This window comes from Cydia amplana, chromosome 5 (assembly GCF_948474715.1).
Source record: "Cydia amplana chromosome 5, ilCydAmpl1.1, whole genome shotgun sequence".
NCBI classification, from domain to species: domain Eukaryota; kingdom Metazoa; phylum Arthropoda; class Insecta; order Lepidoptera; family Tortricidae; genus Cydia; species Cydia amplana.
In genome coordinates, this window is record NC_086073.1 from 280,907 (window position 1) to 295,590 (window position 14,684).

The window sequence follows — 14,684 nt, forward strand, 5'->3', positions numbered from 1 at the left end:
ACTCACGCTTACAATATGGGATCGAGCTGTGGGCAGCGGCCGCCGACTGGGAGAGGGTTTTCCGCCTCCAGAAACGAGCTGTGCGTGCGATAGCGCGCGTTCCGCAAACCAGCTCTGCGAAACCACTCCTCAAGTCGCTAGGCATATTAACACTGCCCTCACTCTTAATACTGCGAATGGCAACTAGCGTGCGTGATGAAGTGGACACTAGGGCTTCCAATACCGGGATCCCGGTATTTCGGGATCCCGGGATCCCGTCGTTTTAAACGCACTTTTCAATACTGGTATTTTTAAAGGCAATACCGGGATCCCGGTATTTAAAAAAATGAGGGAACTGCGCAGTATAAACCCTTTAAATCCATTATATTCGGCTGTATCAAAAAGCTTACTAAACGTCAGACGCATCTAGAGTTAGACCAAGAGAAGTCTGCAACGATTTTGATAGCACGCGCAGTGCAAGTGTTATATTAAACGTCAAACTTCTATGAAATTATGACGTACAAATAACACTTGCACTGCGTACTGCGTATGCTATCAAAATCGTTGCAGACTTTACTTGGTCTAACTCTAACTGGTCTCTAGCCCGCATTTTATTATTGAAACAAGATCGTTGCCTAATGCGTCAGATAAATATTTGGTGGTTGGTGGTGGATGAATCCTGAAGTTATGTGAGTGATGAATATGATGATAGTGACATTAATATTAACATAATTAGTTCTTATAATTTTATCAAAAAATAAAACGAAAGAGCAAGGATAACTGTAATAATGGCAAACCAATTTTGACGGAAATTTGAAAAAATGTTGTCTGGTTGGTTAAGTTGGACTACAAATGTGACTGGTGAGGTGAAGTCAACAAATTGGATAAAATTATTGCCAACCTGGAGTGTGAAATAAAATTATTGCAGATGACGGCATTGATTGTTTATTGTTGTAATAGCTTTTAGGACATATCTGGTATTGCAGTGAGCCTTTCTAAGACCTCTTTTTAATAAAACTATATATTTTTAAGCGATTCATATCCAATACCGGGATCCCGCGGGATCCCGGTATTGATGAAGACATTTTCGGTATTAATACCGGTATTGTGAGAAGTCCGGTATTTGGAAGCCCTAGTGGACACGAACCCCATCATCGAACCCCCGCGAAGATACGAGACTCGTAATTAGGGCTTGCAATATCCGCCCATTTTTCGTATCCGGATATTTCGAATATTTATTATTTTAGTATCCGGATATCCGGATAATTCGAATACTTACTTTTTATTTCATAAAACCCACATGAACTTAATAAAAAGTGTAATATAATACAATTTTACGTACCTACACAAGGCTGCGTACCAGCAATTATTAAGCTATTTATGGCGTTCTACCTTTTCTCCGATGCTTTGAAGTTGATGTGCAAGTGCAAACATACAGCTGGTGTAACCGCGCGTGAAGTTAGGTTAGTTAAGTTAGTACCTACGAATTTTTGTGTTGATTTGCCACGTAATGACAAAATGAAATTATACTCTCCAAAAACTAAAAATGAATTTCGGCAAAGATTTCATACACAACCTATAATTGCCTGACTAGATTAGATATGGTTTTACAAACAGGTGACACAAACTATATCACTACATAATATAAAACAAAGTCGCTTTCCGCTGTCTGTCTATCTGTCTGTATGTATGCTCAGCTCTTTAAAATTACGCAACGGATTTTGATGCGGTTTTTTAGGGTTCCGTAGCCAAATGGCAAAAAACGGAACCCTTATAGATTCGTCATGTCTGTCTGTCTGTCCGTCTGTCTGTCCGTCCGTATGTCACAGCCACTTTTCTCCGAAACTATAAGAACTATACTGTTGAAACTTGGTAAGTAGATGTATTCTGTGAACCGCATTAAGATTTTCACACAAAAATAGAAAAAAAACAATAAATTTTTGGGGTTCCCCATACTTCGAACTGAAACTCAAATTTTTTTTTTCATCAAACCCATACGTGTGGGGTATCTATGGATAGGTCTTCAAAAATGATATTGAGGTTTCTAATATCATTTTTTTCTAAACTGAATAGTTTGCGCGAGAGACACTTCCAAAGTGGTAAAATGTGTGTCCCCCCCCCCTGTAACTTCTAAAATACGAGAATGATAAAACTAAAAAAAATATATGATGTACATTACCATGTAAACTTCCACCGAAAATTGGTTTGAACGAGATCTAGTAAGTAGTTTTTTTTTTACGTCTTAAATCGCCTAAATACGGAACCCTTCATGGGCGAGTCCGACTCGCACTTGGCCGCTTTTTTTTAAATAGAAACAGTGATTCAAGAGGAAGGTTTATGTATAATTTGTTAACCTGTGCGAAGCCAGGGCGGGTCGACTCGCTAGTTTGTAATAATTTACTAGGTAATGGCGATACTTCAGCCCTCTAATTAATATTGGCAGTCTACGCTGCGAAATTCATTTCTTGATAGTGGTTTTGAATTTGGTAATATTTAGAGAATCGAATATCTTCTAACTGTTAGTCTCTTCTTGTTGAGATTTTACATTGCATTTAAAGTCAATCAAGGTTTTCATAACAGATTTATTCAAATAGAAAATGCTAAAACCTTCTTCATCAACTGCTAAACCCTACTGCATTTCGTTCGGCAGTTCAATATCAACCGAAGTCCTCCTCCGTTGGACTCATTTTAGTTCTGTTCGCCCTTTGTTAATAATGTAAGTATTCGGACGCTAACAATAATAACAGCGCATCATGTTTGACAAGAACACGGTATAGTACACTCAAAGTTACTTTTACGGAGCTAGGTCGATCTGCATAAGAATATCGACGAAAAGTCGGCAATCAAGGAGTAATATTTTAATAAAGAAAAAAATTATCAAAATAAATAAAATCAACCGACAACGTGATTACTATTATAAATTTCAACGTTATAAAGATAGTTTTCTTAAAATTTTTAGTATTCGAATTATTCGTTTTATCCGGATATCAACTTAATCTAAATCCGAATAGTAAATTGGACGGATATCCGGATAAAACGGATATCCGGATGCAATTCCTACTCGTAATGTGCGCGCGGGACTCCTGCGAATCGAGCCGCATAGACTAGCTAAGTCCAAAAAACTCACCCACGTCATGGGCCGTAAGGTGTACAATCATCTACCGCGGGAAATTATAACAGCACAAAGTGCGTCACTTTTTAAATCAAAACTTAATAAATGGCTTCTCGAGCAGACGTTCTACGACCACAAGGAGCTATTTAATTAATTATTTATTTAAGGTTCCTACTTAAACATAATACTGTAGTTACACACTGTAACCTATGTATTTATTTGACATGTAATTTTATATTATCAGTAAATTATTATGATTATGATTATATGTATACCTATTACAATTAACAATTGCCGATTGAAATTAATACTTGTTTTCCATTATTAGGATATACAAGTGACCGTACAATATTCATAAAAAAAGAAAGAGATAATTAATTAGCGCTCCCAGAGTTCGTAAGATCGTAAACAAAACGATTACCAATTGGAATTGAAAATGTTTAAAATGCACTACATTCATGGACAATACCAACAAATTCAACATTAATAATGACATTAACAGTGAAACTGTGTCTAATAAGTAAATATTAATTAAACAACAAATAAAATTTGCTGACAGCAATATCCCAAGATGAGCAATCATCGCAAAGTCAGCTCATTATTGTAATGAAGTGGTAGTGGTGGCGTCGAGATCGAAATCGCAAGATGCGCCAATTACGGCGGCCATCTTCTGAAGTGAATAAAGCCCTTGCTACACGGTCGCCGACAAGCCCCTCAGACCGCGTGGCCTTGGTCTGGACGGACCGTGTAGACAGTTGTTTCCAACAAAATTTGACCAAAACTGACCAAGGTCAGACGGTTAGAAGGCTTGTCGGCGACCGTGTAGCAAGGGCTTTATTTATTGGAAATGGCGTTCATTTGTGAGTTGTGACCCACAGTGAGACGCAGGTGTGAGATCGGCACCTTATTACAAGGATGTATTAAAGCGTACTAGAGCATTTCTCAAAAAATTTGTACATTTTGTAGATAGCGGTAACAAAAAAAAAGATATAAAAATGTCATGATTTTTTTATTACATATTATTAAAAGGTTTCTTATAATTCAGGATATATAAATTATTTCGGGATTTGAAATGTAATTTTATGTGTAAAGTGTATTGAAAGGGGGTTGGGGCAAACACAATTTCCTTTTTTGTTACCATAGCTTAAGTAGGAATTATAATAACTACACACGAGTTTATATGGTATTATTTATTAAATAGGATAGTATTAACAAATACGCGAATATTAATAACAAAAAAATACTCTTGTGTAAGGTAATTAAAACAATAAAATGGATTAACACTTCTTTACGTTACCATTTAATGAATCCTCGGTTTTAAAATTAGGTTGTAACGCGTATTATTTAAGTAATCTTAATTGTTTTACGAAATTACCTTACGAGGTTGACTATACTTAATTACTAAACATTTAACAAGTTCAACTTCTTTATAAAAAATAAACATAAATCAATAAAATTCTCCTAAATGTTGAAGGAACAGTAACAAAATAGGAACATTTAGTCGACGAATAGTATACACAAGTCTTAATAACTGCTAAAATTGTCTGTGATAATATGCATGCGGATAAATGCGAATTATATTGAAAATCCTATTTTGTTACCCTTACTTCCTAGCTATACGTAACTATTCAAAAGTAACAAAAAAGGAAGTAACGATATGATTCTTCCCTACTTTAAAAAAATACTGTAAGCAAATTTATACTGGATCAACCAAATCTTGTCAGTAGTAAAAGGCGGCAAATTTGAAAAATCGCGGGTTAGCAACACTGTGTTCGAATAATTCCAAAATCGCGTGTCATCTGTGTGTTATCTGTGGAATGTGGATCGTGAATGACAGCCATCATCTTATTGTTTACATTCTAAATCGTTTCTATTTCAAGAGAAATTTCTGCCGTTACCATTAAATACCAAGATTATGCATGACCGCAAGCAAAGCTAAGGTGCCTACAATGTACAATCATGCTCGTTGACGGTAAACATTACTAAAATTTGAGGTTATGATAATTCACTCGAACTGACGTATGAAGGGCGGAAAAATGAACACGTTTTGGTTCGATGTACATTAGGGTGTTTCACTTTTGTATGGAGAAAAAAAAGTTGTGATATTTTTCCTAACTTTGCTCACCAATCGGGTCTCCCCACTCTAAAAACTATCTATTTCAATTTTCATAATAATCGATTAACGTTTAAAGGTTGCACAAATTGAAAATGTGGAAGGAGAACCCCATACATTGCGTGAAAATTAACTAATTTTTTTAATAACAAAATATAATGAACTGATACTAAAATCTAATGATTAAACTGAATTTTGCGTCTAAAACACGATAAAACCACACAAAACAGGTGGAAAAACTGAAAAATCTTAATTAGAATATTTATCGAGTAACCAAAATCCATGTTAACTACTAATTTTAAAATTGATTTATATGTAGAAGGTTCAGTATGACACTACTCACCGCTTTGATGGTAGCCGCTTAAACCATTTTCTGCCCTCCGATGTAGAGTCGTTGGTTATTTGAGAAAACTTTGTTGATGTTGTGCAACCTCTAAATATTCACCGAATTTAATTTTTTTTGGTATATAATATTTTTTAATCAGGAAGAACCAGAATTCGAGCAAAATCAGATGAAAATCGAAAATTCGGAAAAATGAAACACCCTAATGTATAGGTGAACCAGGATCTATTGAGGGTGCGCCATGTTGCGGAATTTCACTGGAACTAATTTTTTCATACTACACTGAATTGTCACCCTATACATGAGAATAACAGCGCCCTCTTGACAATTATCATATATTACTGGTCAGGCTATACATTGCTGCTTTTCTTAGCGCAATTCTGCTCTTTGAGTGTTACCCTACTTTAATTTGCAGTACATTGCTACTGACAAGATTTGCTTGACGCACTATAATTACTAATCTCATTAAATAGTTTGATTGTATGAGTCTCACAAAAAGGCTTAAGTATAAAATTCAAGCAATACAAAACAAATAACGGTACTTCCCCGAGTTTTTCGGTAACAAAACTGGAATTTAATTTCGGTCGATCACTAGCCACATGCGTCGGTCGATGATAGCTCGATTTAAATAACTGACAAAACAAACTAAATGACGGTGCTAGTTTTACCAGCTTCCATTAAAAGTTCTACTAAGTAAATTTAGGGAAAAAATCCTTTTTATATACGAAAATATGGTAACAAAAACTGGAATAAAAAAAGGAAAATAATTCAGGACAAAATTAAATCCCATCAAAAACATTACATGTAAAAAAATGCAAGTCTCGCAACGCTTCTACTACAAAAAAGTTTTGAGATGTAATGTGAAACCAAGTCGGTTATTTTAATCAGTGACAGGGGGTGTTAAAACTGTATCAAATATACAAAAAATTGTGAACAAAAGGTTTCATCAAGTTATAAAAAATTGATGATGAAGTCAGCTAATTTAAAATGGGACATAGGGGTTTTCATACAAATGAAATCTACCCAATATCTAAAAATATTTTTTAAAAATTAATGTAATGCGTTTTGGATAAGGAAGTTATTTTATCTTCAAGAAAACAAAGTATTGTTTCAGTTTCGTTAGTCAAAGTAAATATTAAACTATCTCAGAATTAATTTCAGGCCTAAAACTAAAGCGGACAAAGGCAAAAGACAAATGTACAAAACTTTTGAGAAATGCTCACTAATGGTTATATAAGAACTGCTGTTACTACTCGCGTGTCACGTAAAACCGCACTAATTGAGCCGAGTAAGTAGTAAACAACGGACATGAAGCAGGAAAACTTAAGCTTTTATTGTAAAGGAAATTGTGTCACTGTCACCTCAATTTTAACAGACAATATAGGTATGGCTATGATTATATGATTGATAAGGTACGTATTGATTTATTTCGCCTGATTAGTTTCAAAATTATTTAATTTTATTTATAATTATTAATTTATAAATCAATAAAACAAAAAATCTAAGGCGTACGTTACGTACTTACTTATTCCATTTTAGAAGCGCAAACACTAATTAATAAGTATTGTAATAATCTATAAGTGCCTATTAAAAAAAATCATTATTTTCATTTAAAATATCTTTATTATAAGTAGACCTAAAAAAATGAAAATACAGTATCCCTATGCCCACGACTTCGTTCGCCGCTATAAATGATTAAAACTTTCAATTCCATTTTTAACTAAGTAGGCAGTGTGTTGTTTGTCAGTATCTATATAAGGCAACAGTGTTATATATTTAAATTATGTATTAAAATGTTCATAATTACTAAGTAATAGACCGGAATATAATCAAACACGACCCATCATAACGGCAACAGATATAAATAGTCACAGAATAAAACCAGTGGCCACACTGGTCACTATAGCATGGAGCCCCAAATTTTCCATTCGGTCGTGTTTGCCCACTTGAAATCGGTTAAATAGTTTAGAGCGACTGTATATTAAGTACAAGTACCGCGGGGGTCCTTTGATCTCACCGGCCCATGGCTAAAGCTGACCCCACAGAAAACGTGGCTGACCCATACGGACTTACGGATTGCTCACTGCACAGATTTAGGCATTGAAATTAATTAGCTGTTCACAAAAGATTTGAGTCAGTTACGTACCTATTTAATTGTGTAAAATTTTCCGTAATGCATGTCAATACCCGGAGAGGAAAATGGGGACTACATTTGTATGGAGAACCGGTCGTCCGTCCACTATCACGAGATCGACTTGCTTTTCCAAGTGCCAATAGATAGAGAACAAAATGCTTTCACTAAATGATCGTCTACTTAAAATTAAAACAGAAAAAAAATATGATTAACAAATAAATCATGTCACACACAAAAAAGGAGATGTCAATGAATACATAGCTAGGGCAAACCTAAAGTCTATTTTTTTATTCGGTAGACTGAAATGACAGTTAATAGTATGAAATGACATTTCATGTTCATACTATTAACTGTCATTTCAGTCTACGGAATAAAAAAATAGACTTTAGGTATAGGTAATTGACGAAATGCCATTTTCACCACCAACACAAGGAAAATACCTACCTACTCACTTTTAAATATCAAACAAAATCAATCCAAAATTAACGTTATTAATTATAGCTGGTCAAGCAAATCTTGTCAGTAAAAAAAGGCGCGAAATTCAAATTTCTATGGGAAGATATCCCTTTGCGCCTACATTTTTTAAATTTGCCGCCTTTTTTTCTACTGACAAGATCTGCTTGACCAAGTAAGTAATATGTATCATTCAAAGTCATCATTTGAAAGTCAAATCTACTAGCATACATTTGCATTTGACTACTTTGCCTCACATGTGAATAAAATGCAACTTTCTTATCAGTTTTTACGCTGATGTGGTGAAAAACTGTGTATTTGACTTATTTAACATTATAAAACAATATAAGTTGAACTTAGACAATGTAAGTTCTTCTTGGTTTCCTACCAATCTAAGTACGTAGGTAGTATATCTGTCGCAGTCGGATCGTATAATCCGCCGTATTACATTACGGTTAGCCGTTTTCAAAAACAGAGGCGTTTTGAAATGCGGCGGTTTAACGATTAGCCGGATTGAATGCGGCTGAATGAGAATCCGCCGGAATGTATTCGGCGCCATACGTTCTTCAACACGGCTAGCCGTAATGTAATACAGCGAGTCATTAGCCGCCGCTTTGACAGTTTTTAGTTCCAATTTTTAACACTCGTGGCGCTGCCTGACATAACAACAACAAACTATGAAGAACGCGGGGGTGTCCGTCCATCAAATCTAGAGTTCGTCGGACTGTTTCTTTTCAAAAAACATTTACTTCGCAACTTAACTAGACGGAGCCCCGCTTCGCGGGGCTCCTATTTCTGAGCGATTTGCCCTTCGGGCATCTGAAGCTACCTAACGAACCTAACCTACCTACCTATTGATTTAGTGAGACGTCCGTGAAAACATTACACTTTGGGGAAAAAAGCGTAGGTAGGTAAGTAGGTTAGGTTCGTTAGGTAGCTTCAGCTGCCCGAAGGGCAAACCGCCCAGAAATAGGATCCCCGCAAAGCGGGGCTCCGTCTATTTAAGTTGTGAAGGAAATGTTTTGGAAAAGAAATACATGTAGTGCGGTGGGACCATGGCTAAAATAAATTAAATTGCAAACATTGTCAAACTCCGGTTACGTAGGCGACCGAAAGAACTGGTCAGTAGTACGATGCGGCTAAACGTAGGCCGCCTTATTGAAGAACGTATCGCAATGACAATCCGGCTAATCGTCGAACCGCCGCATTTCAAAACGCCCCTGTTTTTGAAAACGGCTAGCCGTAATGTAATACGGCGGACTCTATAATATAATTTAAACCGTAGTCCCGATAAAATCGGTTTATTTACCCCGCTAATCAAACGGCGACTGTAACGAAGTGGCAAGTGCTCAGTTGTCGGCGACGCGGGTTTGTCGCGATGAGTAATTAGAGGGAGTGGGGGGAGGGGGGAGGGGGGGGGGCACGTCCGCGGGTGAAGGGCCAGTCAGATAGACGTGCGGACAATTTATACATTCACGGTTTGCCAAACTGACGCGATCGATTTGATTACTTGCTAAGTAAAATTTGTTGTATTGCGTTAAAAATCTGTTTCAACAGATCAAAATAAGATTATTTAACAAGTAAGAGTTTGATTTGATTCACGGAAACGTATGAACGTGTCTTGCTATTTCAGTCAGTCTCGCTCGGTACAAAAACTACTGAGGTTGACTGAAGTAGCATGACAAATACGAATGTTTCAGAGAAAATAAGATGGAAAACAATTAAGGACGACTCACGCTAGACCGGGCCGTGCCCGGGCCGAGGCGTCCGACATGTCATTTTCTATGACAGCTGATCGGTGCCTAATAAATATTGTATTTTATTCTAATGTTTTTTAAAGACTCTACACTTGAAAAAGCGACGCGGATATATATATTATGTAGCGTCTGTTTTTATACACGTCTCTAAGACTTAGATGACAAACGGCCTGAATAGATGACCAGTGTGTCCCTGTATCCTACACAGGTAAACGACCGGACCGACATCGACACCGCGTTGAAATTGAAATTCGCCGCTTGCCGTTTTATTTTGGCGCGTATTCATTACAGTGTTGCTTGCTGAACGCATTTGGTTTTCAAATTGCGAATTGATTTCTTTGTGTTGTGGAAACGTATGCGCAACTATTACTAGGTATGTTAACGTTGCTGTGAGCATATAGGATTGTAAGAACATTGTGAATCCGTTGGCGGTAGGATATGTCCTTGTTTTTTTTACCATTTCGGATAATAGATATTAACGTCGCACAATCAAATTAAGTATAGTGGTTTAACAATACCATTGTAATTAAATGTAAGCGCCGGAATATGTTTACATCCGTAATTGGGACCGTGCACGATGTACATTACGATACAAGTACGAAAAGTAGGAAATTCGAATCGAATTACCTTTCCGCACGTGTGTTGTTTTACAGTAGGACCTACATATGGCCCTTTACATTTTCGACATAGGCACGTATTGTGTTAATTATCGCACTGTCTGACGGTAAAGTAGTACCATATGTACTATTCTCTACTGTAAATATTATTGCCACCGCGCAAAATAAATCAGCGCATAAGTTGTTCGCAGAAATCGTGAAGCGTCTGGTTAACGTTGACCGAAGAGCTGGCGGCTACCTCGCACAACGTATCAGCATTGCGATACAGCGAGGAAATGTCGCCAGCATCCTTGGTACAATGCTTCAAGGGCTTATTTTAGATTTAAGCTAGTTTTTAATTGATTTTAGTAATACCACTGTATATATCTTGTTTGTAAATAAATGATTATATATATTAAAAAAACAACCAACATCGGTTGCACTCCGGGAGTGCCGATTAGAAGTGAAAACTCACCTCACTATGTTACCGACGCCCGGTAACACGATACATACGTTTAGCGGAGGTATTCTATTTATTTATTATAGGTATATTATTATCATTCTCAAATAAGATCACACTTTTTCATTGACATGTTTATTTACATACTGCCATGACAACGTCAAATTATTTGAACATAGGTAGAGTCTTTTTCTTTATTGATTTAAATGCCATTTCAATTATGAGTGGCCACCTTACGGGGCTTACGGTCACGTAATCGCCTTACGCCCCTTACGGTCACGTGATCACCTTACGCTGTCTCGATTTTATCATTTTTTCCCCACCTCAAAAAGTGCCCAGCGCCGCTAAAGAAGTTTTCACTTCAAGAAAAAATCAATAAACTGTTTTTTCACATGGTAATATTGTAGCTAAGATAACTGTATGTATTCAAATTTATACGTTTACTATTTTCACATTGTCTTATTTGATGTAGAAACATAAGTAGGTACCTAGTACCTACCTACGTAACTAAAACGACGTATGCTTTGAAACTTTACAATTATGATTTTTGCTCAATGCCGCATACGTTAAATACCGATTAGCCTACCACACAAAAAATAAAAACTTACTTAATAGCTCCTAGTATACATTAGTAGCAGTAGGTACCTAGTTATCTCTCTCGCTTATAGGTACAAAAAAATATAGTTATTTAACATTCTCAACGCCACTCAACTTTTGACTGTCGCCACGAAACACAAAAACAACAAGTTTCCCGCAAAAGTGAAAATGCTCCCGAAAAACAAAATCACACCGTATAAAAGTGGAATAAAAGACAGAAACGTCATTAAACGAGAGCCGTGGCGATCCCCCGGGGGAGGGGGGTTGATCCTGCAGGGAGGGAACCCCCTTTTGGGGGGTGAATATCAACGAACTCATGTCCCGCGCCCGCCGCGCGTATGACCAACGTATACATTCTGTTAGTAAACAATTGCGGGGTTGTTCGCTCGTCATTTGAATAAGCAACGTTTTTTGCGTTTGTTTCGGGGCTGCATAAATATTGCATTTGTCTGCGTGATTAAGGGCTCCTAGTACAGTCGGCAGCGGAAGTGCGAGGACGAACAGTGGGCAACGGGAACACGATTCTAATTTCAACTACGTAACTACCTAAGTTACAGATACCTAGATAAGACGATATTTTCTATGTAGGTAACTATATTTTCTACATACTGTATTGTATCAGATAGAGTCAAACTCGAGCTACTTAATGACAATTCCAGTAAGTATGTGACAATAGTTACTTTTACTTACTTTTTTAATGTTTACTTTTTAAGGTAGCTATTGTTATCACATGTAAAACGAAAAATACATCATTTTATTCAATGCGTATTTCATTTCCATGTTTAGAAGATCATTGTTACCTTCTATTTGACGTAAGTAAGTACTACATAATAAAATCAATTTTTGAAATAATTCATTAATGCAAATCGACTGCGAATGTAACAACATTTTTTGCAATATAATAATATGAGGATTTGTTCTGGTAATGTGTGGTAACAGCTTTATAATATAATTTCCTTGGTAAGTTTAATTTCCGCAGTAAAAGCTCGCGTGTAGCGCGGCCTTTACCGGAAGCTCTTTCCCGGCGCTACGGAGTGCTCGTAGCACTTCCGGTATCTGCACTATGGAGGAAAGATACCTACAGTTTTTAGTGATGGTTAGTCAGTAGGTAATTATAGTTACCAATTTTAGAAGAAAAACGATCTAATTAGGCGAACCGGCAATTACCTACATAAATGAGGACCAAAATATTTTTGCAATCTATGAAATGTTTAGTTTTGTGACAAATGTAAGTAATTTAAAAGATTATTAATAACTATAGGAACTAATAGGTATAGTTTTTAGAATACATGCATTATTGTTAAACGTAAACCTAAAACAGTAGTAAAAATAAATGTCAAATTATTGAATTACTGAAAGATGTGTTTTAATTCAATAATAAAATAGGGCTAAAATTGAGATTGATTATGAAGAATCAATGGTCCGTGACTGCTTTGTTGATTCTATTGTTTTTGTTACTAATACCTATTAAAATATTATTGATTACTGACACGGTTCATATTCATACCATGTTGTATATGCGTGTTCCATTAATTTAAGAAATAACGTGCATTTATCTTAGCAAAAGTAACTCACCAGTCTCGGTCGCCATGGCCGGCAGTTCGGAGGGCGGCACGGCGGGGTCGGGGCGGGCTCGCGCGCTAAACTCCACTCCCGCGCATTCCGCGCGCGCCAGCAACGCCGCCACTTTCACACCTTCCTTAACCCCTGGCTCCAAACAAATCTGGCCACTTCTTTTCTACGAGTCTTCTCCAAACGCTTCGGCGCTCCGTGTGCGCGTTCCAATTTCAAAATTCGAATTTTAAAGCTTGAGTTTTCGTAAATAGCGATCCTGTTTTGTTTTGTTTGATGCTGAAAAAGTTTTACCGTTTAGCACTGGCTGAATAGTTTTCGTTTTCGATGATTTAGCAATAAAAAAATGAATATGAAAACTTTATAAACAACTGAATAAACTAGTGTTTTTGTAATTCGTATGCATCGACGACGAAAACTATGATGTGTCCGGGTGTAGGGGTGGCTTTCCGGCATTTCCCGGGTGCGGGATTACGTCTGTCCGCGTGTCCGAGCTACGACGCGGGGCTGAATATTGCACTCGGACGAGCGAATTTCAATCAACTTTATTAAGATTTTTTTATTTTTTTTATGACTTAAAATAATTGAAAGTAGAAATTTATTAATTATTTCTAAGTAGGTAAGTAAGTACGTATTTTATTTTATCCCAGGTGTATATTTTTAGAACAAAAAAAAAATGAAATTATTCTTAACGGAAAAATAGCTTTATAACTTGAACTGTAAATTGCGTATTAAGATGTTTTTAAAACTGCCTTAATTGACAAAACAAATAACATGTAACCAATTGTCCGATATCAAGTTAAATCATTTTTAATAGGCAAATCTATAACACAATTAAATCCAATACGACAAGCGATTAATAAGTAATTATTATTTCCACAATTACGCGTTCAGAATAACTCACGGCAACTGCATCCGTGACGTAAGGCGATCAACACATTAGGGGACAGCGGGGACACACTCGTGAATCAAGTCCGGTGCAGCGATCGATACGTGCAGTACAATAGGGGAGGCGCGGGCAGATAGAAATCAATACGATGTCCATCATCGCATGCACCCTCTCCCCGCGCGCCGCCCGCCTGCGCCTTGCACCCGGGAAATGCATTTCCACGCACCCCTGCACCCGTCTCACATACAACTAAATTCTGAATCTAAAGTAATACGGTGTTGTAATAAAGCACAATTACGTTTATTTTGTAATGTCCGGTGTCGAATGCACTCTGTGTGTCGCGTGCGTCGCGGGCGCGCGTGCGGCGGTGTCGGCGGGCCACGGGCGACTGTCGCCCCGCCGGGCGGGCTGAGAATAAACAGCGCGCGGGGTGCGGGGCAGCCGGGGCGTGCAGCCTGCACCGCCCACCGCCCGCCCACGGTCCGTCCGGCGTCCGGCACCGGACCACGCCGGACCGGACGGTCGCGCTGGGACAACGCACTCCTTGCGAACAACATTACACTTTAAAATTACACCCGTGTTTAATTTATCGATCTTATTTTTGAACATCGGGTAACTAATAGGTACGCGATATGTTTCCTTTCCCTATTTGAATTAAGTATTAGCGCGAGTCAGTTTT

General features: G+C 37.3%; 1 protein-coding gene across 6 annotated transcripts in view; it reads right to left on the reverse strand.

The window, feature by feature from the left end:
* LOC134647781 (protein abrupt) overlaps positions 1–14,437 on the reverse strand; it is a 28,847-nt gene extending 14,410 nt beyond the window's left edge. For 5 of the 6 annotated variants that reach the window (XM_063502088.1, XM_063502086.1, XM_063502090.1 and 2 more), the window contains exons 1-2: positions 14,304–14,437; positions 13,120–13,395 (exon numbers count right to left, since the gene is read on the reverse strand). In XM_063502088.1, the coding sequence (XP_063358158.1) occupies positions 13,120–13,135 (16 nt within the window). In that variant the 5' untranslated portion in view covers positions 13,136–13,395; positions 14,304–14,437. Of the gene's footprint in view, positions 1–13,119; positions 13,396–14,020; positions 14,253–14,303 lie in introns of those variants that run through there. The other variant, XM_063502087.1, reaches the window with a different exon arrangement.
* Positions 14,438–14,684: the final 247 nt, after the last annotated feature.